Below are 25000 nucleotides of genomic sequence, written 5' to 3' on the forward strand. Positions count from 1 at the left end.
TGAACATGTATCAGGATTTCTCTTTCAGCCTTGTTCATTTCTTCTACAGTGATTGGCTCTAATCTTGCTGCCTTGTTGAGCGGCAGGGGTCCTGACTTGCTGTGTTCAACAGCTCTTCTTAGGTTAGCTCGGTAACGCAGTACCCATGCCACAAACTTCTTTAAGCGGTGCCATTGGGAAAAGCGTCCGAAGAATTGACCAAGGGTCGACCCTGCTTCAGCCTTGGTTGAAAGCACTTGTGATTCTCTCTTGACCTCTGGGTCGTTTTCTGCAACCATTGATACCGAACACTGTTGGCTTGGCCATGCATCTTCTGATTTCCAAAGGAATTCAGGTCCTCGTATCCAACGTTTGTTCTTCAGCAAGGCTTCAGCTGTGAGGCCACGCGAGGCATCGTCGGCAGGGTTCTGTTTAGTGCCAACGTGTTTCCACTGAGGAGGTGAAGTGACTTCGTGTATGGCAGCGACACGATTTGCCACGAAAGTGTGAAACCGCTTATCTTTATTGGCGATGTAGCCCAAAACACAGGTACTATCTGTCCAGAAGATAGATTGATCGACTGGTATACCGATTTCCTTTGAGACCATTCTGTCCAATCGCGTAGCCACTACGGCTGCTGAGAGCTCGAGGTGGGTGCGAGATCGTCAATTGCTTTAGCGGGGATAACCGCGACTTGCCAATGATGAAGGAGCAGTGGACGTCACCTTTACTGTTGGTGAGGCGGAGATAGGTTACAGCACCATATGCAAACTGGGAAGCGTCTGCGAAATGGTGTAGCTGACTGGAGACGACTTCACCGAAGTTGATGGGCTTAAAACAGCGGTTGACTCTAAGGTCTTCGAGCCAATTTCTCCAGCGTGTGAGGTCCTCGTCCGATATGGGTTCATCCCATCCAAGATTTTTGCGACATAGGTCTTGAAGCAGCGCCTTCGCTGGCAGGATAAATGGAGCTGCAAATCCTAACGGGTCATAGACGGAGCTGACAACAGATAGAATTCCTCGTCTGGTTGCAGGCCTGTCCTTTACACTTATCTTGAAGCCAAAGGTGTCGGACTCCACATCCCATCTGACTCCCAAGGCCCGTTCAATTGGCAGTTGATCGAGGAGAAGATCCTTCACAGAGCCTGCTCTTTGGGACAGTGGAATAGAATCAATGACCTTTCGGGAATTGGAGATCCATTTTGTCAAGCGGAACCCTCCCTTCGAGAGTAGCGTGCTGAGCTCGTTCACCAGACCAATGGCTTCGGTTTCGGATGGAACTGACTTGAGGCATTTGTCAACGTAGAAGTTGTCCTTGATGCTGTCAACCGCTTCCTTGCTAAATTCTTGGCAATTGTCTTCTGCGGTTCGCCGGAGACTGAAGTTAGCACAGCTTGGTGATGATGTGGCACCGAAGAGATGCACCATCATCTGATATTCTTCTGGTTCACTGTTCAAGTCATTGTTTGGCCACCAAAGGAACCGAAGAGCGTCACAATCGTTAGGACTGACACATACTTGGTGAAACATTGACTCTACGTCGGCCATAAGAGCAACAGGTTCCTGTCGGAAGCGTGTCAGAACGCCAATCAGGTTGTTTGTAAGGTCAGGTCCCTGAAGAAGTTGGTCGTTAAGTGATGTACCCCGGTATTTTGCTGCGCAGTCGAAAACGACACTGACTTTGCCTGGCTTGTTCGCATTAAGGACGGGATGGTGAGGTAGGTACCACACTGCGCCAACAGGACGGTCTAGCCGGTCTCCTGGCACCTTGCGAGCATGGCCATTCTTTAGCAAGTCGTCGACGAACGCAGAATACTTTGAATGAAGCTCTTCGTCCTTAAGCAGCCTTCTCCGTAACAACTTCAAACGGTGTTCTGCTAATGGTCGGTTGTTCAGCAGGTTAGGTGGAGTGTTCCTCCAAGGTAAGGCTACTTCGTAATGACCTGACTTCAGTTTGACGGACTGCTGCATGATGCTAATGGCGTGCGAATCTTCTTTGGACGGCGCTGCGTCCTTGTCGTACGCTGAATCGCTGAACTCTAGATTGCAGAACCTTGTGAACTGTTGGCTGAGTTCCTCGTCTGCCTTGATGAAGTTCGCTGTACAACGGGAATTTCCCTTTCGGTCAAGAGGACCATTGAATGTCCACCCGAATATTGTTTTTACTGCATACGGGCCTTTGTCGTTACTTGCTATTACTCGTTTAGGTTCTAAAGCCTTCGGAACATCATTTCCGATAAGCAGGCCAATGGGGGCGTCAATCTTGGGCAGCTGAATGCCTTTGAGGTAAGGATACTTGTTTACGTCCTCTTGTTGCGGGATGCTGTTTTTTCCAACTGGTAGTTGTGGGGTCGAGAAGACAGTTGGGAGCTCAACGAAGTTCCGTTCGTTCAAGTCGAACACTTCCAGCTTGAAGACCTTGCACTCCGTCACGCTATCGTGCTTCCCCAAGGTTGTTAATGAGAGGGTAGTCTGTTCGCCATCGACAGTTAACATTTCCATGAGTTGCTGACTGCAGAATGTTGTGTTCGATCCACTATCCAAGAAGGCGTAAGTTAAAACTGGGGGGTCTGCACTTCTGGCCCTGACTTTAACAGGTACGATAGAAAGGCCAATCGTTGGTACGCCGGCCCCAGTTGAAGCACATTGACTGTCGCCATTGACGTAAGCATTGTGCGCCCTGTCATTGTTGTTCCCAGTCGCTCTTCTGTCGTCTTCGTTAATTGGACCTTCGTTGGAGGGGAGGTTCCCAACGTTGCGATCTGACGATTTTGGATGGAGAAACGTTGAATGTTTCGTACAGCAAGTGGGAATTTTGCAATAGCTGTTCTTCGGACAGGATTGGACTTTATGGCCAGGTTGAAAGCAGTTCTCGCAGAGTCCTTGTTTGCGAACGAACGTTAGTCTCTGGTCCACCGACTGCTTCTTGAATTGGCGACAGCGGGTCAACCAGTGGTTCTCCTTGCATAAATGGCATTTAGGCGTGGCCTTCGTTATATCACGCCTGTTTTCATTGTTCTCACTAACGGGTTCGCCTCCCAGAGTCGCAAAATTGTCACTGCGTCGGGGTCTGCGGTCATTGGAAGTCCTTCCTTGGTTTCTGCGTTCAGTGTTGATGGTTCCGAATACCGGGTGGTTTAAGGCTCTCGCCTTTGACTCAACGAAGGTTGCGGTGTCCTCAAAAGTAATTTCTCTGTGCTTGTTGTTTGTGATATCATCAGCAACGTCGCGCCATCTTTGCCTCAGCGGAAAGGGAAGCCTTTCTATAACTTTCTGCATGCTGTCTGGATTCTCTATCTTGTTGAGGTAGCCCACCTCTCTTAGGGTGTTCTTGCAGCTAGTGAGAAGGATGGAAAACTTCTGAAGTGCTTGGCCGTCTTCATGCTTAATCGGTGGTCCGTTCGTGACTCTAGTAACGTAGGCAGAGGCGATTTTGTAGCTCTGGCCATATCTTTCCTTTAGAAGTCTGCGCGCTTCTCAATAGCCTTCATCCGGTTGCATTGATAAACAGCTTCGCATGAGCTCTTGGACGTCACCAGACGTGTATTGCACGAGGTAGTACAGCTTTGTGCTGCTGCTTGCTTCAACTCTTCTTCCTGCAAACTTTGTTGCTGGCGCAGAGCGGCTGCCTTGGCGGTTAACGATGCTCTTTTCGCCGCTGCAATTGTTCGAGGACTGGCGGCTGACGATCCGGCTTCCGACGAGCGCAGACTTGTATGCGACGATTTGGAACGCAATGTGCGTGTACGGGATCTGGTCCCAGTATTGCTGACAGAGTCATACGGGTTTATTTCACTTTCTGCTCTTGAGAACCACTCTTCGAGTGTCCGTTGAAAGTTGACGATCCGTTGATTCTCGCACTCGAAATACTCCTGCGAGTCTTGAATTTCGAAATCATCCTCGAGGGTGGCGTGGTATGCGTCGTGGGCGTCTCGGAAATTCTTGGCGATTTCTTTGAATTCCTGGGCCCATTTACGAACATCAGCAACGTTTTCACGGTTTGTAAAGCTTTCCGTCAGATCCTTGATTTTTCTGGTGATCCTTGTTTTGCGACACTGAAGGGACTTCTCATGCTTAATTCCATCGTTGTCGAGGGTAACATTAGGCCGCCTGTCGCGAGTTGAACGAGTTGACTCTTCGCTCGAAGCTTCAGCCATATTCCTTATTTTCGAACTAATGTAAGCACCAAATCGTAGACAATTAAAAAAGGTTCCATTTAATGCTTACTACAATTGAAGTGATCAAGAGGTAATCCGAACGCATTCGAAGTCAATATTTGAAGATCAGCAATGACAATGACAATAAAGAAACAATGGTTCGACTGAAACGAAATAAATCACAATACACAAGACACTGATGCACTGATTGAAAAAACACAGCATAAAGTAAACTTACAAATATTCCTCTGATCCGGAGAAGCGAAAAAATACACGAAGAAAGGTCAATTAAACAGCAGAAAACTAAAACAGAACACTAGCGAGCGAAAGCACGTGGCAATTGAAAAACTTGATTGAAAACTGATCCACATACATCAAGGCGTCATGATGTAACGCAATGTCACACGCGCGTAAATAAGATAGAGTAACAATCACGTGCGGAAAAAAACAAATAAACAGTTTGAATCTAACATGTATTACAAAACAGCATTGTATGTTAATTAAACCTCTAGTAATATATAATTTCAAGTATTTCTGAAACCTATTTTAAGAACACCTTCAGGCTGATTCCTCACTTAGCACTCCTCAAATAAGAACACGATCAGTCTTAAACCTGAAAAAAGTGTTCATTACCCACTCGTATACCCCAGGCTTTATTTGACATGGTGGTTTCTCTCTGAGTTTTGGCCCGACATCAAAAAATCTGTTGCACTGCAACACATTTTTTGAATCTGACCAATTTTCATTTCCATGAATCGGTTGTTCATCGGCTGTCAAAATATACACCCAAGATTTGCACTCCGACGCCGTCAGGCCAATAAATCTAGCAGACAAATCAAACCGTGTAAACTGGCCATACACTATTTTTCAAAATGGCCGCCATTTAGATATTCTTTTGTTTTTATTCAAATCGTGCCAGGCAAAATATTCTTTTGAATTTTAAGCTTAAGAACGAGGCATCAAGGGTTAATTTGAATAAAAACAAAAGAATATTTAAATGGCGGCCATTTTGGAAAAAGGTGTATAATACACCTTTCTTCATTTTGGAAAAAGGTGTACAATACACCTTTTTCCAAAATGGCCGCCATTTAAATATTCTTTTACAAAAGGCAAAAACACATGCAATGCCCTTAGGGAATCACATGACACAACAAAAGCAGACTGAAAGAACCAAAAATTGGTCGGCGCTAACTAAAACACCAAATTTTGGCATTTTCAGGTTCATTCCACTATATTCCACTTTATTTGGGTGTCGTTCCACCTCATTCCAGTGTCCTTCCGGTATATTACGGCACCATTCTTGCTCATTTTGTTTCATTCAGGTGTTATTCCGCCTCATTCCGTTATATTCTGTTCTGTTCCATTCCTGTGGTTAGTAACGCCCTTAATTCTTCAAGATGCCAATACCAATCACAATTAAGTAACTAAAATGTGTAATAAATATTGTGCAGGCACTCAAGCCGCAGAGAAGAAGGACGATAACAAAGAGCAAAAAGATGAAACGAATGATGACAACAGTGATGAAGTGCCAAGCAAAACTGACCAGGAAGGAAAGGATGGGGCAAAAGAGGGCCAATCAGAAGAACTGCCACCTAAAGAAGCTGCTGATGAAGAGATGAAAGATGACAACAGTAATGATGAAAATAAAAAGGACAATGAGAAAGATGGAGAAGGTGAGGTTGATGACAAAGGAGAAGATGGTAATGAAGCAAGTGAAGAGGAAGCAGAACAGGATGATGAAAATGCAGATGATGGTGATGGAGATGCTGCTGCAAATACAGCAGAAGGACAAGAGGTATTTCAACATAGTAAACCTTGGTAATTTTAAGCATTCAGACATTTTATGATTATTAGAGGATAGATGTAAAAAGAGATGTCATTGCTTTTTTTCAATAATTGTGAGAAATACAAAATTGGACAGTAACAAACTGAGTGATGTGATGTAGTTTTTGTGGTCCATTTGACCACAACCTACTCTATGCACTGATTTTATTAATGCTTTAATCATTAGAATAATTATTGTCATGCAGTACAAGTAACAAACTGAGTGCTGTGATGTAGTTTGTTGTACATTTCACCACAACCTACTCTATGCACTGATTTAATGCTTTGATCATTATAATTGTCATGCAGTGAAGAGGCCAGATATGACTTCTTTGAAATCTGTAGAATTTGAAGGGATTTCAATCCCGTTTGCCCCCATTGATGAGTAAAATCGTCTGGCGTTGGACAGAGTAAACTACTAAGTCTGGCTGGTTTAGGCCGGTTTGGACGTCAAAGGGTTAATGCATTGAAAAGATGTCAATGAGAATTTTCACAGTGTGGGACCACCTCCCCTGCTAGTAGAGGGTCCCATGATATGTTTGACTTGAGCTTGAGCATTCCTTTACAGTAATTCTGCTGTTCTTAAGTGAGCCCACATAACCGAAAGTATCATGTGAAGATTTGGTCGCTAAGTAATCACTGTGCATGCTCATGCAACACAGTGAGTCTCAACCTGTGGCAGAGGTCTCTTTTCCTGTACTTGTCAGCCCAGCAAATGCAAAAGGAAAGAGATCTCTACTAGCAGGGAAGGGACCACCAAATTATAAATAGAAAATGACTGATGAGGAGCCCTGTGGTAGTCTACTTAAAGGGCCACCGACAACCAGTGTCCTTTGCGCGCCTTTGTTGTTGTTATTATCCGGGCTATCGAATCGGCCGGTTCGCTTCAGAAACATCCCATGAAAAAGAACTTCTGCGAATTCGCTGTTCGATTCGTTTTTTAATCCAAACGCCTTCCTCCTTTCGTTCCATAATCTTAAGGTTGAAGTAGTGAGCCAAATAACATGGCGCCTTTCCTTCCTCTGCGGACGACCTTTCTTCACAGTTTTCATTTCGCTTTTAACACGAACACAACACCCAAATAACGCCAAAAATACAATATTTAAACATTAAGGAAAATATTAACAAAGTTTGAAGCTACTGGGCATCCAAAACACGACGATGTGAGGCGATGGAATTTGACTTTTCAAGAAATACTAGTTTCTGTATTACAGAAAATGGCGCCGATAGCTTGCACGCCCGCAAAGACTTGTGGTTGTCGGTGGCCCTTTAAACCCTGTTCTAAGTCACTTGTTTATTGATGCATATGAATTGACCTGCTCAATCACAGCAGTCATTTTTATTTCCTTTAATCAGAGTGGGAAAGGTGCATGTACTGGCAAAGGAGACATGCATGTTTGGGGTTAAAAAGGAGATAATTCTGAAAAAATGATTTGCACATAAACACATTTCCCTTTTCTACTCTCACTTGGCTGTAAGGAAATAGAAATGACTTCTCTTTACCCTAGGGCATAAAGGCTTTTCCGATTTTCGTATTCAAATAATGGTAAATTTATCTTTTAAAACAATATTGGTCACTACAATAACAACCTTGTCATGCTTGAATAATTTTTTGAAACTGTAAAGTCAATGGATAAATGTCTTGCAGGAAGATGCTGATGTTCCGACCATGCAGTTAGCTTGGGAATTTTTGGAGCTGGCACGTCTTGTTTTTGCAAGGTCTGCTCTTGCCCTTTCCCTGCATGTTAGTGTATCAAATGTTTGAAAATATAAAACATGTGTGGGCTTTTTACCAGAATCTCATTAGCAACATCCTACTTTTAGGCATGATGACAGAGAATCACAGCTGAATTTAGCGCAAGTTCATCTTAAGCTTGGTGAGATCCAGGTAGAACAAGGTTAGTTAAATCACTTTAAGCCATTGACACCCCAAACGTCCTAGGACGTCCCCTGTTGACGAGTAAAATCATGTGGTGTCAGAGTAAAATCTGTCAATTAAGTCTCACTTGTAGGGGTTTATAGGTTTTAAACACCAGATGATCTTACTGGGCTGCCTTAGAGGTAGATAGGTTCTAGAAAGTTTATTTTTGTGGTGTGTGATTAACTGACAGTGTTTTTAATTTTTTTGAAGAACAATTTGTAGATGCTGAAAGAGACTTTCTTAAATGTCTTGAACTTCAAGAGAAGAATTTGGAACCAGATGACCGACTTGTTGCAGAAACGTATCCTCATGCAGTGTTCAAAACATAAGTCTCTCAGAACAGCAATGACTGCTTTGTACTCTTGAAATTTACAGGGAGAGTAGTCCATGGGCTACCCCAACAAACTACCCTAAAGTAGACTAACTTTAGCAAATATTTTTTTTGAGTACTATTGAAAGAACTGAATTGATTATGTACTTACATTGCATGTACCTTATTTATTTTTGTCTGCATGGTCACATGTGACTTAATTCAGGAACTGCACCGGTTTCACTTCACTTGCATAGCTAGAGTAATCAGCCATCACAACAATTATTCAAAGCTAACCTTTTTAAAATGGGTGCTTAGACTTAATTCAGGAATGAGGGCCTCTAGTTTATTAGCATTTAGATGCTATTTTGAGCTACCCTCGATAAATAAAGACTTCACTTCACTTCACTTCACTTCACTAGTACTGTTGACCAATGCTATTTAAAATGGATCTTTAGGCTGAGCACTAATTGTGATGCTGCTTACCACCAATAGTACTCACTTTTTGGGGTAGTCTGTCAGGTTAGTCCACGGACTAGAGGTCAGTGTTTTCAACTCTCCCAAATTTACAAGTAAGCAAACAATAAGAATAATTATTACTGTTCTTTTCCACAATTACCGCAGCATATGTAATCTTCACATCCCACTTCAAAGTCTGGAGTAAGTATCATTTCAACTTTGCCAGGAATGGTTTCATCTTGGTGTAGAATCAGTTGTAATCTTTAACATCTGTATTTAGGGCCTATAACCTTGGTTTAGCCTATAGTTTACAACCAAATTATACCAAGGCGAAGGAGTTCTACAGCAAGGCACTAGCTGTTATTGAATTAAAAACATCCAAGCTGGAAGCTCGACTTGCAGAATCGAAGGACAAAGGAAAAGGGAAGGCAACCGATGATGATCCATTTGTTGTTGACAGAAAGGAACTCGGGGAATTGCAAAACTTGTATCCAGATATCAAAGCAAGAGTGAGTATGGCTTGCCTCTTAAGCAAGTAAATGAGCTTTGCAATATTTGCAGAAGATTGTCACAGTTGTCCTAAGGGAGTTAAAACACAGGAACGGAGTGGAACTGAAGGGAATGTACCGGAATATGCTGGAACAAGGTGGAATGACTCTGGAATAAAGCGGAATGAACAAGAGTGGTACTGTAATATACTGGAACAAGGGGTAATTGTGCAGAAGAGCTCCCCAAAAAACCTGTCGGCTGACTGTCGGTCGAATGTAGGCCGTCTGTGATAGGTAATACACAATTGACCTGTCAGAATGAAATAAAAGTGTTCACAGGTTTTTTGACTCACACAGTGAAAGCCACCTCCAAGATCCGTGGAAAAAAACAATTCTCTTGCTACTCCATTTGTTTGCAAAAAAAATGTATTACTTCCACAACAAATTATTATTCATTTAGCGACGGATATACCTGTCAAATTTTTCTCTTGACTGATGTGCTCCAAAATTATGTTACAAAAGGCAAAAACGTGCAATTCCCTAAGGGAATCGCATGAACGCAACAAAAGCTGATTGGCACTAACTAAAACACCAAATTGGGGCATTTTCAAGTTCATTCTGTTTATTTGGGTGTCATTCCAGTGTCATTCTGGCTTGTTCTGGTATATTCCAGTACCATTCTTGTTCATTTCATTTCATTTCATTCCGGTTTATTCTGGTATATTTCATTCCGTTCTGTTCCTGTGTTTAGTAATGCCCTTTGTCATAATTTTGTTTGTGTGAGCTTTCTAGTTCATGTTGTAGTTGGATTTTAGGTTGAGGATTTATTTTTATTTTTTAGGGTTAGGGTCAGGGGTTGGATTTTAGGGAGTGGGTCAAGACATTTCAATCCCTTACCTGGGGTGGGCCATTTTATTTTCACTGAACATTTCAACCCCTCCCCCTGCTAATATCTGACAATTCCCTAAGCTCCATCTAACAGGGCATTTTGTCACTTGCTTCTCAAACCACTTGACAACATTTGTAGTTTAATGGGCTATTCAGAAAGAGCATGGAAAACCAAAGTTGATTGTTAATGATGGTGATTGATTTATATGTATGGTTATGCAACAAAAAAATAAAATCAAAACCGTTCAATAAAGTAAGCCAAAAACTTTGAGTGCTGTAGTAGACAAATTCATAAATCACCTCACCAATTCTCGGGTCTGTGCAGTACATCATTTCTGAGTTATCTGTCAAAGTGCTTCATGCAACTTTTATAGAGTTTTGTATGGAGTCGCCATGTTGGTGAGCCACCGTTGTGTACCAATATGGTGGCCAGAAATGAACACAAACTTCTGGAATTCACAGACTTAGTGATGAAAGTGCTTACTTTTTGCTCATAAGACAAAATGCATGTGTATGAACACATCTCCTAATGTACTTGAAACGCTCAGACTGCTGAGATTCATAGGCATAGACATTTTTTCAACCAAACTACTTTGTATCATGGTGTTACGCAAGGGGACTATGCAGAAATTCAAATTGCTGTATTTTCGAAATGAAAGATGTCATGGAACTGGAAACTTGAAAGAAGACTTATTTCTAGGTCATCTGCAACCTCCTTTTGAAAGAAATTTGAAACACCTCGCAATTTGAAAAACCATCTATGGCAGCAAGTTAAATAGTCATATACTGAAAGTAATTCTTCCTTTGTATTAAACCTTTCACCCCTGAAGAGTCCCCCATTGACAAGTTAAAAACGTTTGGCTTTAGAGTAAAATCTGTTGATGGTTTTCAATCACATGATGACGTGGCCATGTAGGTGCACAAAACAATTATAGCAAATTATGGCTCATGTTTTGCATTATAATAGAGTCAAATTCCCAAAAAGCTTTTTGTCTATTCTGTGCACCAACAAGGCTGCTCTGACGTCAGGTCAGGTCTTAGGAGGAAAAGGTTCAACTAAATCAAATATTGTTGCTTTACCAAAAGGTCCTGACAAAGGAATGTGTTTTATTCTACTTATAACGGCAGATTTTTTGTTTTGGATTTGTTTCAGGTAGATGATGCCCAGGAGATGATAAACTCCACTGCCAATCAGGTAATAACAAACAGCATCTCCTTTCTCTGGTGTATAATTATGTCAAATCTGCGTTCTAATGTACCCAACCCATCCACAGGATACATGTGTTTATGTTGTGACATGCATTGATCAATGGTTTTGCTTTAGGCATTGTTTAACGTTACAATTGCTGAGAACTGGTCACGACATGGGCAGGCAAATGCAAACTGCGACTTTTGTTACCTTATAAATTATGTGAATGAAGATTATTGGTTGATGGTCATAATAGATGGAGGTCATTTTATGATGAATATGGTTTTCATGGAAACAATGACAATTGTTTTAAATGCTTAAGGAATTCTATTAAATGTGGCATAGAAGAATTCTCAGTGTGCTTTTTTTTTCATTTTTGTAGCCTCCCTCAACAACAGAAGAGGGTTTTGGATCAAGCAAACAAGGCAGCAGTGATGAGCTTGTGAACACGGTAACTTGTGGGAAAAAATGAGGATGAAATTTGACACTCAAATCAGTATTCCACTTTCCATTCTGCTCTAAAAGTTCTTTTAAATGTGGTAAAGTTGTGTTTATTTTTCAGATAGCAGTAAAAAAACCACCAACTGCACAGTCAGTGAATGATGTTAGTCACTTGGTACGCCGAAAGGTAAGTACCAACTTTCAGGATTTTAAACATTCTTAAAGGGGCAGTGTCACGCTATTTCAGTCAAACTTCAAAACACTGAATTTTGCCTTTTCATCAATCAAGACCAAAAAATAATGGTGTAGTTTTGTTGCCAATAACAGTTGAAGTGCACTGAAGCTATTCTTTGTTGTTTGTTGCCAAGGATCGAAATGGCTTAAAATTTGAAAAAGAACTGGCCAGTTTTTTCAAGTTTGGAGATGGTGTCTGCAGAAAGTCGCCAAAAATTAAGTGGGTCAGTGGGTTGTCAGGAATGTTGTATGTGTGAGCTTAAGTCCTGATTTATATTTTTATGCAGTTTTGACCTAGAAACTGGTGTTAGACAGAGTAAAATCTGTTAAGTCTCACTACCTGGAGTCAATATGGAGCTTTAGCAAAGACAACGGCGACGGCAACAAGAACGTCACAAATTGGCATATTTAGTGGGCAAAACAATAGCTTTGCATGCTCTGCACGTGTGTTTTTCATTTTTGTCCATTTCTTTGCCGTTGTAAGCAAAACAGCAATGTGAAATACAGTGTAGGCAAAATTGAGGTTTCACGAAGAACGCCAGCACTTGAGGATAAATTTTCAATTTCTCCCCTAAATTAAGCGTTACTCATGTCGGTTTCATTCTTGAGGGACTGCCAGCCATTGTCTTGTTAAAATGCTTGGAATAGTCGCGAAGTGATTACAATAACGCGAATTTATGTTTTGAGATGACGTTGCCGTTCCCGTCGTCATTGCAAAATCTCCCTAATGGTTCAATGGAGGGGACATACAGTTTTTGATTGGTTTACCCATTGACTCCTCAGGAACCCTGGGATACTCCCAGTTGACCAGTAAAGTCGTATGGTGTTTGACAGAGTAAAATCTGTAAAGTCTCGACCACAGGAGTCAATGGGCTCATGCTATTGATTGCTGAAATATATGTTTAGAGAGATGTATTTTTCATAGACCTAATCGACTAACTCTATGTTGTACCCAATTCAAATCTCGTGGGACTAAGATTCTTTGTGTATTGTATTTGCATGATAATGTAGCATTCATATTTAAATGATATGGAAATACCTGGAACAAAACGTTTTATTCCCAAAGGGTTTGAATTGGGTACAACATTGAGTTAGCCGATTAGGTCTATTGGGCTTAGGATACTTGAAAAAGTCTGAGTGCTCCTTTGCAGGACTTGAACCTGCAATGTTCCAATTTCTGGTTTGAATGCTCCACCTCGGAGCTGCTGGTGACACATTGGAGCCAGGCTTCCCTGCTAGCAGATGCCTTCTTTGGTTTTTTTTTTTTTTTTTTTTTTTTTCGCGTTCGTTGGGCTGACGAGTGTGGGAGTACCATATTTGGAAACCCCTCGCTCTTGTTATTCCAAATATGGTACTTAGCAAATTGAATATTCAGAAGCTTGTTTCCCAGCGCACAAGGGGCCGTTACGCGTTTCAACCCTTGTGGGTTTCTGCTTTGATCCAGCCGCCATCCCCAGCCTTGGACGGCCTCTTCAAACCACATGTCCCATGATGTTTGTTGACTGTCACTTGAGTCCACTGTGTGCTGAGCATTCCTTTACATGGAATGGTATCACATGAGGATTCGGTCACTAAGTAACAACTGTGCATGCTCAACACAGCGAGTTTCGACCCATGGCAGTGCTCTCTTTTCCTGTACTTGTCAGCCAGTAAATGCAAAAGAAAAGAGAGTTTTGCCAGCAGGGAAGAGGGAGGTCATTTAACTTATTCATGTAGCAATTGGCCTGGAGCATATCCCTGAATGAAAGAGATGTTACATGTATCTTACTTTTTAATAAAAAAAATTAAAGCCCTTCACGTAACATCTCTTTCAATACAATCACACATATGTCGTCTTTGTTACTGCGAAATTCATTGTTCTCAATACATCCTATCCTCCTCAAAATACTCATGGATAGTTTCTTTACAATATTCTTAAATGTTGGAGAAGAATCTCTGACTCAGCAGTTATAATCTCTTAGCTTTTTTGTCTTTTGCATTTTTCTTACATCTCAAACCAGAAAAAGGTGACAATCTTTATCAAAAAAATTAATGGCTGTTTAACATTTATATCTCAGCCCATTCCTGGTTTAATTTGTTAATTAAAATGAGTGTTTAAAAATTCTCAAAATGAGAGCTAAAACTGACGCACAGCAGTGTTGTATTATGGGCTTACCTCAACCACCGTTGCAAATCTGTGAAAAAAGGCCAGAAGTTCAAATTTTTCAATTTTCCACCTTTGGAACAAGCTAGAGCTGAAAGGATCTCGGCCTCTGCATAAAGGGGGCAGTGGGTGTTCGAACTGAGTTGCAGATAACATTAATTTAAAAGGCAAAATTTTTGGAGGTACAAATGACGTAAAAGAAAAGAAACAAAAGATGGAACACAAACTACAAAATACAAAGCTTTCCAGTACCTGCAGAAAGACCCCAAATTTTTGCCACAGCTAACTAAATACTGATTTGTGCTGTATTGTACTCATCTACATGTAGCTTAATTGAACGTCCTGGCTTGTTTGTCCTAGAGGAAGCCTGAGGAAGAGAGTAGTGGTGCAGTATCAGAGGATTCGCAGGTACCAATGAAAAAGGCCCGGCAAGATGAAGAACAGCAAGCAAGCACTGTCCCTAATGAAAATGGCCATGCTCAAAGCTAAATAAATTATATTCGTGTGTTGTAAATAGTACCAATTTAGACTTTAATTGTAATAAAAAAAGAATTATGAAAGAGAGAGTGTTTGTAAATTTGATCTTATTTGTATTAGATTGTCGCCATCAAATGGACCCTCTTCTCTCCCTTTCAACTGATCTTTCATGGTGAAGTTAAGGTGGCTCTACATGGCCGTTGGCAAAATCAGTATCGGATCGGATCGGATCGACAAAACTCAGACTGGATCAACAACAAAATTCCCGCCAATAGCCACATGAAATCCCTGGGTCACCAATGAAGATTACTTCTCACCTTCGCGGGTGCGCTTCGGGAAAAAGTTCGTACGCGCGTTAGTTTCAATAAAATCCTAACAAATCTATACATCAGAGCAAAGCTTATTAATGTAGACAGTTTTTTATGCAAGGGTCAGCTGAACAAAGTTCAAGTGCCGGATCTTGGGAGATCTGACCAGCAAATAATATTTAGACTAAAAACAAAATAATTATGCAAGGCTGGTTGTACGGCTGTCTTAATTTTGCAGCAACATCCACCAACTTTTCCGCCATATTGATTTTGGGTTGACGTCTTGTTGTAGCTATGATGCTGGGGTACCAGGCCTCCGATTCCGCGACTGCTTATTATATTTTTTTGCATTTTTTTTTTTCAATCCGACCGACCGACCCAATATCAGGAAACTCATTCGACGCTAAACGAAAAAAAAAGGGGATGGCTTAATTTGTTCAGAACAGTGAGAAATGATTTTTTTGTAACTTGACCTTCTGTTGGACTCCAAAGAATTTTCAGCCTTCTTACGGATAGGTTAACATTTCGAAAAGGTGATACGTCCACATAATTTTGACTTAGTTTATCGCATAATTTTCAAAAACTGAAATTTAGAGGACCTTCTTGTGAACCTGGCGTGTTGCCATGGTAACCGAAATGACGTCATAAGTGCCCTTAACCCTTTAGTGCCCAAGGGGTCTCCCTTTGACGAGTAAAATCGTCTGGCGTTAGACAGAGTAAAATCTATAAGTCACTATTGGGCATTAAAGGGTTAAAGTATTACCCAACAATAGAGTTGCAAATATATTTATAGTTTGCCTACACTATGAAATATCCTTTTCTGGTATCTTTCGTCGTTTCACAAACACTATAGCAACGAAAAACCTTTCGAGCCTCCTTAAACGTTTTTTCTCCAAAATGCAATGGGCAAGCTTGCCAGTCCTTCGAAAATATCCAGAACATGGATGACGGAACAAAACCGACAGAGCCTAGAAACTACTCTTTCCGTCTGCCTCACTACCGGCGTTCGTACGAAGGAAAATAATTTTCCTCAGTCCAGCACACTGACGCATTAAGGCAAACTACAACCATTTAACGGCAGGCAGAGTGCGAACACTATACAAAGATATATGTAGAAAAAGCTGTACAATATATATATTACAAGAAATACGTAAGCTTGTTTATATACTTCATAAAGCATACCAGAATGAAACGAAAACTAAGTTACAAATGTAAAACTAATCACAAAACTAGCGTACAGTGCTAAAGCACAAAAGTACTGCCCGCAAAAAGGAAAAAACAGCTAGAGTTCGTGCTAAACTTGTGGCTGATGCTGACTCTGTAAAGCAATGTGGTGAAAAACTATATGACAGATGAGGTAGCTCGTGATGACATTAATTGCTGTGTCATACGTTCTCTACGGGTACCGCAAACATCACTCCAGGAAGAGAGCTTTCAACAGATCCTTAACAACATCCTCAAAAGGTCCAGGTGTCTCATTATAATCGAAAATATCTACAGCATTGTTCTGACTTGCTTAGCTGGCTTCCAGAGACAATGAAAAAGGTGCTTTTGGCTGGGGTTCTGAGGCTCCCAATCTTGTATCCACCCTCGAATCTTGTACAGTCGGCGCTCCAATGCCCGTTTGGCCGACAAGGTCTCTTTAATTCCCAGACAAGTTAGCTCTTGACGATAATACCTGCTGAATCATACACCCTCGTTGAATCCCGCGCACTGCACCGCGGGTAGTGGCCTGCAGTAAATCCTTGTAAAGAATGAATGCAAAAGATGATCCTCGAAGGTAGGGCAAAATTAAGTGCCAACCGGCAAAACTAATGCTACCGGACAAAAGTAATGCCACCCGGCAAACTCTGAAAAACTCTTCTCAACAAAATCTGCTGCACCAGCCCTCCGGGCGCGTTGGCCAGCCAAGCCACCGTGCAGTTTATAAAGCATTGGAATAGGTACAAAAATATTGATAACTGAACTCTAAAATAAAGAGAAAAAGCAATGCAACCGAGAAGGACACGAAAACCCCTAAAAAAAAAAAAACCAGCTCGTGGAAAAAAAGTGGGGAACATGTGCCCTCGACCAAGGAAGTGGTGCGACCCTAGGGGTTCTTGGGTATTCTAATTGAAAAGACACTACTTACAATGTAAATGAACGCTATCATTTACCACTTTTTGGGTTTATTATTTTATTTTAAAGGTATTTGCAGTCTACTTCCTGCACCTGGTTAAATGTCGTATTCTTGCCATAAAAATTAAAATTTGAATTGTTTCCGGGATTTTCCGAGGTTAAAATCTCCTTTATAACCGACGTTTCGACCAGTTTTACTGGTCTTCTTCGGGTTGTTTAAAAATGTTATCAATATGGCGGATCGTTTTTATGGTCGTTCAGCTTGGTGACGGCACATGACATATCGTGATCATGAACGACTAAAAACGATCCGCCATATTGATAACATTTTTAAAGAACCTGAAGTACACCAGTTTTTTACTGGTCGAAACGTCGGTTTTAAAGGATATTTTAACCTCGGAAAACCCCGGAAACAATTCAAATTTTAATTTTTTGGTTAAATTATGTTGGAAAGTCTGTAGAGTTGAAAGCAATGGTGGAAAGCCAAAACACAGTCAGGGTTGCTTTTCCTCCCCAATGTATATGGCCTGGAAATCAAGTTTGCCACTTGTCGTGTTTTCAATTTTCCCAACATTTGAGCCTTCATAAGACTATGAACATTTGTAAAACGAAATGAGCCCAGGCAAAAATAGCCTGAACACTAAACCAAAAAGACAGCAAGTAGGCATGTAGGTCTTGTTGATTTTTAAAATCCGATATACAGTGTAGATGTTCTTGGTGGAATGCTAATTTATTGCAAGTAAAGGGCCATCCGGGAAGATGATCAGGTTTACTTTCATGCTTGGTAACCACAATATTCCCAAAATATTTAACTTTTACTGTAACACAACACCCTCGCAACGTACACAAATAACCAAATAAACGAACTGGACTAATCATACTTTCCTTGCAGTCCTGAGGACTTACTTTCCAAAGGTAGAACTTGAAGAGCCATAGGCATGTTTAAAGGGGCTAGGTCACGCAATTTTAGGCAATTTCAGCACTGATCGAATGGTCATAGAATTAGCTAAAATATCTAAATAACTGTTCAAAACTATAGAAGAACTCTAACAAAACACAGGGAAGCCAAGAATGGACATGGATGAAAAAAACTGGAGAGGATTGAAATGGATTGAATTTGGGTAAATTTGAAAAACGTCGGCCCACCTTTTTTCAAATTTATATCAGTCTATATCAAAATGTCATTTATACAGCTGGAAAATCATTCTCAGTTGTTACGTGGCCGTGATTTTGCAAATGAAAGACTCTTGCTCTGCCAATTTGACGTTTAGAGCTCATAATTAACAAAATTAAACAAAATTACCTAAAATAGCGTGACCTAGCCCCTTTAAGGTGACTTTGGCAGCTGCTATATACAGAACATAATCCCCATGCACAACACCACAGCCACATGTACTTAGCTGGCAGTTGATTACAAACAAACAAATTCAGTTTACTGTTTAAACTTTATTGCCCTGAATAAAAATCTAGATTTTAAATAAACTCAACAAGGCACATAAAATGATGTAACATTTTCTCAGAACTTTAGGAAGAAGACTTGAGATGTTGAAACTAAAAGGCAAAGAATCAAGACAAGGGTGGAATGTCACATGCAAAACATCTTGTGAAGAGAAAACTACACATTTCCTTCTCACATCTCTCAAATGAGATCGTGTTAAAACAATAAATAAATTAAATTTAGAGTCTAGGTTGCCTTGAAGTCTTAACTCTCAGTTTTCTGACTTGATTAATACCAATTACACAAAAGTTTCATTGAAAGGCATGATGAACATAATTGATGATTTAAGGATGACGAGTAAGATGAAACAAAGCAGATTATCTCATTCTTGTGTTCGAGGATTCTGAATAGGCAAATTATATATAATTATGTATAAATTACAAATAAACATTTACATGCCTGCACTTAAAAACTATTTCTGCTAAAACCTACGATAATTGAGTTGTTTTGCACGTATATAAATAAACTGACTTTATGAAGAAGTTCTAAGGAAACCAGAGGATCATCAGCCAAAGAGGTAACATCCAGACTTCCGTCCTGTCTGTCAAAGGTCAGCCTTTCCCTCTTTAAGAATGACTGATATATTTAAGTCACTTTCTGTACACTTTTGGTTGAGTTAAATACATTGAACTTGTTAGCTACTCTTCAGAAATCAGAAAATTCCTTTGCACACTTCTCTGAAGTGGAAATGTGAAGTGGTTCTTCCTCGTAATCATCAAAGTTGCTGGGATCTCCAGGACCTTTACACTTGGGAATAAAAGGTGCTTCCACCTGTAAAAAAATATAACAAAAGTCATTTGATGACTTAAAATAAACCTAGAGTGTATACCCTTGGTTTCCACTCACATGATAAGCAGACGTGTCTTTTATTCAACGCTAAACAAAAGAAATTGTTTGCATAACAGTAGGAGCGAGGATGGCACAGTCGGTTAGCGCGCGGCCTTGGTGTAAGAGGTCCAGAGTTCGATTCCCGGATCTCGCATCCTTGTTTCGACTTCTTTCCTTTCCGTGTAGCTTTAAATACCCGTAAAACGGAGCACTGATGTCGTGGGGGGAGTAAAATGAGCGCACCGTCGACCTCAGGTTTGTCTGTTGAATTACTGTTACGAGTTATCGACGTTAAATATGGTTGCTTTACTTTACTTTACCCAATCCCTGAAAATTAGTTTGCGATAAGAGAAAAGCATCGCTTGTGCTATACATTAACCCATTTGGCTCCTGAGAAAGAGACTTGAAGTGCACCTAAACCCAAATATTTTAGTCCACGATATTGATTTCTCCACGAAAAGAAAACATGTTTGACGATTCTTACCTCAAAATTACGCTTTTTATTTGCCGGGCAAAAAGCGCAAGGTTATCAAAACTAGCAGTAATTTGGACCCCCGACCGTGACGTGAGAAGCATGGGTCTGTTCTCGATTTTATGTCACAAACTGCTTTAATTTGCAATGCAAAATTTCTTTCAAAACAGGAATGCAAAGCAGTTTGTGACGTAAAATCGAGAATAGAGCCATGCCTGTCACATCACGGTCGTGGGTCCAGATTACTGCTAGTTCTTCCTAGTTTACGTGACTTGCACGGCACAGAAAAAGCAAAATTCTGGGTAACAATGCTGACATCCGTTTGCTTTGGATGGGGAAATTTATATTAGGAACAAAAAATATTTGGGTTTAGGTGCACTTTAATAGATTTGCATGTAACTGTCCAACGCCAGACGATTTTCCTCGTCAATAGGGGGTTTCCTCAGACGTTTGAGATGTGAATGGGATGTACTAATAAGGAAGTAAACATATTACTAGGAAGACTTGGCCAGTGCAACAGCGCCAGTAAATGGCCATTATCTAAGCATATTCCTGCACGATAGAACTTAAGATGCTGTGAAAAACCCCAACATACACTCTCACTCGCTGGTCCCGGTATAAGATGTCAACTGTGGGGTAAGGGATAGCAAAAAAAGTAACCTTGCCTTTCAGGGAAATACAATAACTACAGTAGTACAAATGAAATCTTTGTTCTGTAAACATCAATTTAAAGCATAACCCTATTATTCCCTAAATAAAAATTTGGTTTTATGAACGGAGTTGATAATGTAAATTGGCCACCGTACAGAGATTCTAAAAGCTTTTAGAATCTCTGTACGCTGGCCAATTTACATTGTCAGCTCCGTTGATAAAACCAACTTTTTGTATACTACTTCCCCAACGACGCAGCACCACAGTTTCTTTAGAAACTACCCCCTTCATCCAATTATTCCCTGACAGCTACAAATTAAGTCATTCATTAACAGAGGCCAGATTAAGTACATTACCACTGGAACGTTGTAGTGACATAGCAAATGAAAGAAAACTGATAGTGTGATTTAATTGTAAAAATAGCATCAATTCCTGGTGCAGCCAATTTGCATCTAAATCATAGTTTCTTGGGTATGTATCTCCTGTGCTTTTCCTCAAAGTTTCCACAAGCAGCCTCAAAAGGCTCACAACACACTGCATGACTTTCGGCCTAAAAATACATACTTTCCGCTGGTAAATGGCTATCCAATCTGTGGATGAAAACCACTTGTGACCTCTGATGTCTCCAACACCATTCTTCAGATTTCCATAACGTTTTGTTAAGTCTACTTGTAGGAGATTTCTTAGCAGGTCTTTAAGATCCGCAGTGAAATGAGAAGGGAAACGGACCTTAAAAGACAAGAATCAAACAATCAAAGCACTAAAACCACAGCCTAACTCCTCATGGATTAAGCTAGGGTATCTCTTCATCACACATCTATCTCACATTGTTTCTTTTTGTTAACACAAGGTAAATTGAATTTTCAAGTGGCTACTCCCTCTGCACTCTGAAAAAAAGATCTCTTGGAAATGTGTTTTCCACTACACCATACACAAAATTAATGTAAAATTACAAGCTCTAGGGTATTCTTTTAAGAGTCCTGCAAAGACCACATCAGTAAGGATATATTCTTAGTTGATTAAAAACAATACCTCCAGATCAAAATCAAGTGCTTTTTAAAGCAATTTGCTATAGTTAATATCAGCTTTCTGCTCTTTATTCTCTGCACTTTAGTGAGTAAAGCTAGGAAAACAAATAATGATTCTAAAGGAGAATAAACAGGCACATGTACAAGTTCACCAAAATAGGCTGGTTAAGAATACTTTTGTCTTCTTTATTTTGTAGCCACATAAATAAATTATTCACTGAGATGTTTAAAAACTAACTACTCTGCAGCGTCAGCCAAACCTATTACATTTACCTTTCCAGAGACAATCTTTTCATAAATCTGGATTGGCTGATCAGCAAAGAATGGAGGATAACCAGCAGCCATTTCATATATAAGAACTCCTAGCGCCCACCAATCAACAGCTTTGTTATAACCCTGAAAAAAGCCACAACTACAAAGTGATCCACAATCAAATGTATTTTCAATACATTGTTATTCTTAAAACAATTATGGTGGTAAAAAAAAGCAAAAATGCAATAACATTCTGCACATCCACTTCAGGAGATGAGCACAAATTTATAAGCTTATCAAATAAACACAGAAACCCATAAGGGTTGAAACGTGTAACGCGCGTTCACAGCTTCCGAATATTCAGTGCGAACTGATTGGTTGAATGTTTCAGTGCTAAGTACCATATTTGGAAACCCCTCGCTCTTGTTGTTCCAAATATGGTACTTAGCAAATTGAATATTCAGAAGCTTGTTTCCGAGCACACAAGGGGCCATTACACGTTTCAACCCGTATGGGTTTCTGATAAACACCAATGAAGTACCAGGTGAGCTTGCACCTGAAAAACAAATACTCACATGTAAATGTTCGGCTTATCTTCACATGTGAAAAGATCACTGTTGCTATGGTTATGTAAAAATTGCACCATTCTTCTAGGTTAGGATGCACAACAAAAAATACTAAAGTGAAATGGTTTGGTATTTCATTGGTGTTTACAAATAAACAGAGAAATTTCGAATCTCTGCGCAGCCATGTACTAATAATAATAATAATAATAATAATAATAATAATATAATGATAATCATAATAATAATAATAATAATAATAATAATAATAATAACAACAACAACAACAACAACATTAATGATCACTTTATTTAAGTCTCAAGGTTATTTAGCCAAGCACAAGTGCTTTACTAATCAGGGCTTGAAATAAACGAAAAAATCCAATTGCAATTTTACGACAAGGTACCAAAATGTAGTCGCAATTTCGCAAAATTTAGTCACAAAACCGTCGCGCTGCATTGTGTTGTCAGCGGTGTAGCAAAACAAAATATGAGCCAGCAATACTTGTGTGAAAGAAACTGCTGAAAATGGCGCATGATATAGAAGGAATGGAGTTGTACATGTAACATCGCAGCGAAATTACACTACAATTACGCTATCTTCAGATTGAAAGAAAACTCAAGGCGAGAAACAAAATAATTTTGTCGTATCTTCATTTATTTTAGTAAAAAGAGCAGCAAAGCGGCAACTGCTAACCCTTTTGTTTCGAAAGAGCGAAGATGAAAACAAGTCGCAAATTTGCGACTTCTCCAAACATTTTAGTCGCAAATGCAACTGTATTGGTCACAATTTCAAGCCCTGCTAATTGGGGAGACTACAAATCAACTGAAATCAGAACAAATCAAATCAAATGTTGGTTTTTGAGGAGATGGAAAACTGGAGTACCAGAGGAAAAACCTCTCCTCTGAGTAGAGTAGAGAACCAACAAACTCAACCCACACATGGTGTCAAATCCAGGAATTGATCTTGGGCCACATTGGTGGAAGGCGAGTGCTCTCACCACTGCACCAAACCTGCTCCTCAATACATGTATATTTGAACATAAAGGAAATTTGTGCCAGTCTCTGGGCTAAATCCTTGATTCCCTGAATAATGTATACTTGAAGCCATATCAGATAAGGCTTTCTATCTTTCACCTTACCTTACTAAGAATGATCTCTGGTGCAAGATATTCTGGTGTTCCACACAGAGTCCATGTTCTTCCCTTCACTCTCTTGGCGAATCCAAAATCAGTGACCTACAAAACATAATACCGTAAACACCGGCGTATAAGCCGCATCTTTTTGCTCAAAATTTTCCCATCAAATCGGAGATGTGGCTTATCTGCGAGAATATCTAGACACCATGCCGTAAATTTGTATAAATTAACAAGTTTAGTGAAAATTCTTAAGTCTGTATAGATCTGTGCAGCAAATTAATAAGAACTTCATAAAACTATACCACATTACGTATTGATCATTGCTTTTGCGAGTTTGGTGGCTCCTAAAAGAGCCGTTTTTGTTTGAGCTTACACAATGATTAATTAAACCTTCTTTAAAATACAATAAAAAACGTTCTCTGGCTAAAAATGTTTTGAAAAAGAATATAAGCTTTCAGCTGTCGATCTACAGCCTTCCACGGATAAAACGTTGAATGTAAATTAGTGAAATATATACAGAAAAGGCGAGATGAAAATGATAAAAAGAACAGAGTAAAGGTATGAAAAATGGTGGCTATTGTTTAAAAATAATTTTATACTGATTAGGAATCGGCTTAAAGTTATTGTCAGCATGCTTGGTAGAAGAGGTGTGCCAGGCCTCTAGAGTTTTCCTAACACGAAAAGAGCCTTTGTCGATAACTCGAGAATGATTGAAATCAATGCGATGACCGAAAGACCACACATGTTTCGCAATGTTTGACCCATTAGCACATATTTTTACATTCCTAACGTGTTCTTTCTTGCGGGTTTCAAAGCAACGGCCAGTTTCACCTATATAACACCAATCGAAATCGGCACAGGGTATTTTATAAACCACGTTGGGTTGGTGTTCAATAGCTGGTCTGAATTTAGGAGAAAGGAATTCTTGTTGTAAAGTCTTGAGGGGCTTATTTACAACTCGGATATCGTGTCTTCGAAGAATTCTTGTTAGAGGTTGCGTAACACCATTGATAAAAGGAAGGACAGCAAAACCATTAGGGTTCTCTTGAGGCGTAAACCATTTAAAAAACATGCCAACCAATTCTTCAGGTGAAGGGATGGCATGTGTGGGTGGTTTGGAAAATTTCTGTATTTTAATATGCCTAATCCTGGCTGTGCTTCAATTTTTAAACCTTCTTTGTTAAAAGATCTTTTAACCGCTGTAACATTGCCTTTCTTGAGAAGGTGACCTTCACTCGGCAGGGAATCTCCATTCCACCACAAAGTTGTTTACAATGTCGACGATGGCCACTCACTTCGACAGAAATTGATCCACCATGAGCGAGAATGCCTGGTTACTAAGCTAAAACGAACCGAAACGTTGTTGTTGCATGTTGTTGCATGTAAATTCTAATGAGAAATGGACAGGAAGGAAAAATACTGGATTAAAAATGCCAGAGAAAGATCAAATTCATGTCTAGTCGGATTTTCATACTATTGGAGAGTCAAAATTATAGGTAAGAGTTTTAGTATTCTCTGTTTTAAATGTTAATGAGTTAATACGCGGGTTGACACGTGCAAGAAACTTGAAGAAACAGTGCACTTACATGTAAGACATCTTTGTCAAGAGTCCACTTTTGATTTGTTTTAATTTC

The 25000-nt window shown here is 40.0% G+C and overlaps 2 protein-coding genes across 5 annotated transcripts in view; one reads left to right on the forward strand and one right to left on the reverse strand.

Moving 5' to 3' along the window:
* The window catches only part of LOC138023764 (protein HGV2-like), a 26879-nt gene extending 12286 nt beyond the window's left edge, over nucleotides 1-14593 (forward strand). Inside the window, exons 7-15 of one of the 2 annotated variants that reach the window (XM_068870829.1) lie at nucleotides 5588-5931; nucleotides 7609-7679; nucleotides 7785-7858; nucleotides 8092-8182; nucleotides 8931-9159; nucleotides 11180-11221; nucleotides 11598-11666; nucleotides 11778-11843; nucleotides 14394-14593. In XM_068870829.1, coding sequence (XP_068726930.1) covers nucleotides 5588-5931; nucleotides 7609-7679; nucleotides 7785-7858; nucleotides 8092-8182; nucleotides 8931-9159; nucleotides 11180-11221; nucleotides 11598-11666; nucleotides 11778-11843; nucleotides 14394-14522 — 1115 coding nt within the window. In that variant the 3' untranslated portion in view covers nucleotides 14523-14593. Of the gene's footprint in view, nucleotides 1-5587; nucleotides 5932-7608; nucleotides 7680-7784; nucleotides 7859-8091; nucleotides 8183-8930; nucleotides 9160-11179; nucleotides 11222-11597; nucleotides 11667-11777; nucleotides 11844-14361 lie in introns of both variants that reach the window. The other variant, XM_068870830.1, reaches the window with a different exon arrangement.
* A 3769-nt stretch (nucleotides 14594-18362) lies between these two features.
* The window catches only part of LOC138025060 (cAMP-dependent protein kinase catalytic subunit alpha-like), a 22671-nt gene continuing 16033 nt past the window's right edge, over nucleotides 18363-25000 (reverse strand). For all 3 annotated transcript variants that reach the window (XM_068872310.1, XM_068872311.1, XM_068872309.1), the window contains 4 exons: nucleotides 23370-23465; nucleotides 21687-21809; nucleotides 20950-21114; nucleotides 18363-19205 (listed from right to left, as the gene is read on the reverse strand). In XM_068872310.1, the coding sequence (XP_068728411.1) occupies nucleotides 19080-19205; nucleotides 20950-21114; nucleotides 21687-21809; nucleotides 23370-23465 (510 nt within the window). In that variant the 3' untranslated portion in view covers nucleotides 18363-19079. The remainder of the gene's footprint in view (nucleotides 19206-20949; nucleotides 21115-21686; nucleotides 21810-23369; nucleotides 23466-25000) is intronic.

The sequence above is a fragment of the Montipora capricornis genome, chromosome 11 (assembly GCF_036669925.1).
Source record: "Montipora capricornis isolate CH-2021 chromosome 11, ASM3666992v2, whole genome shotgun sequence".
Taxonomy (NCBI): domain Eukaryota; kingdom Metazoa; phylum Cnidaria; class Anthozoa; order Scleractinia; family Acroporidae; genus Montipora; species Montipora capricornis.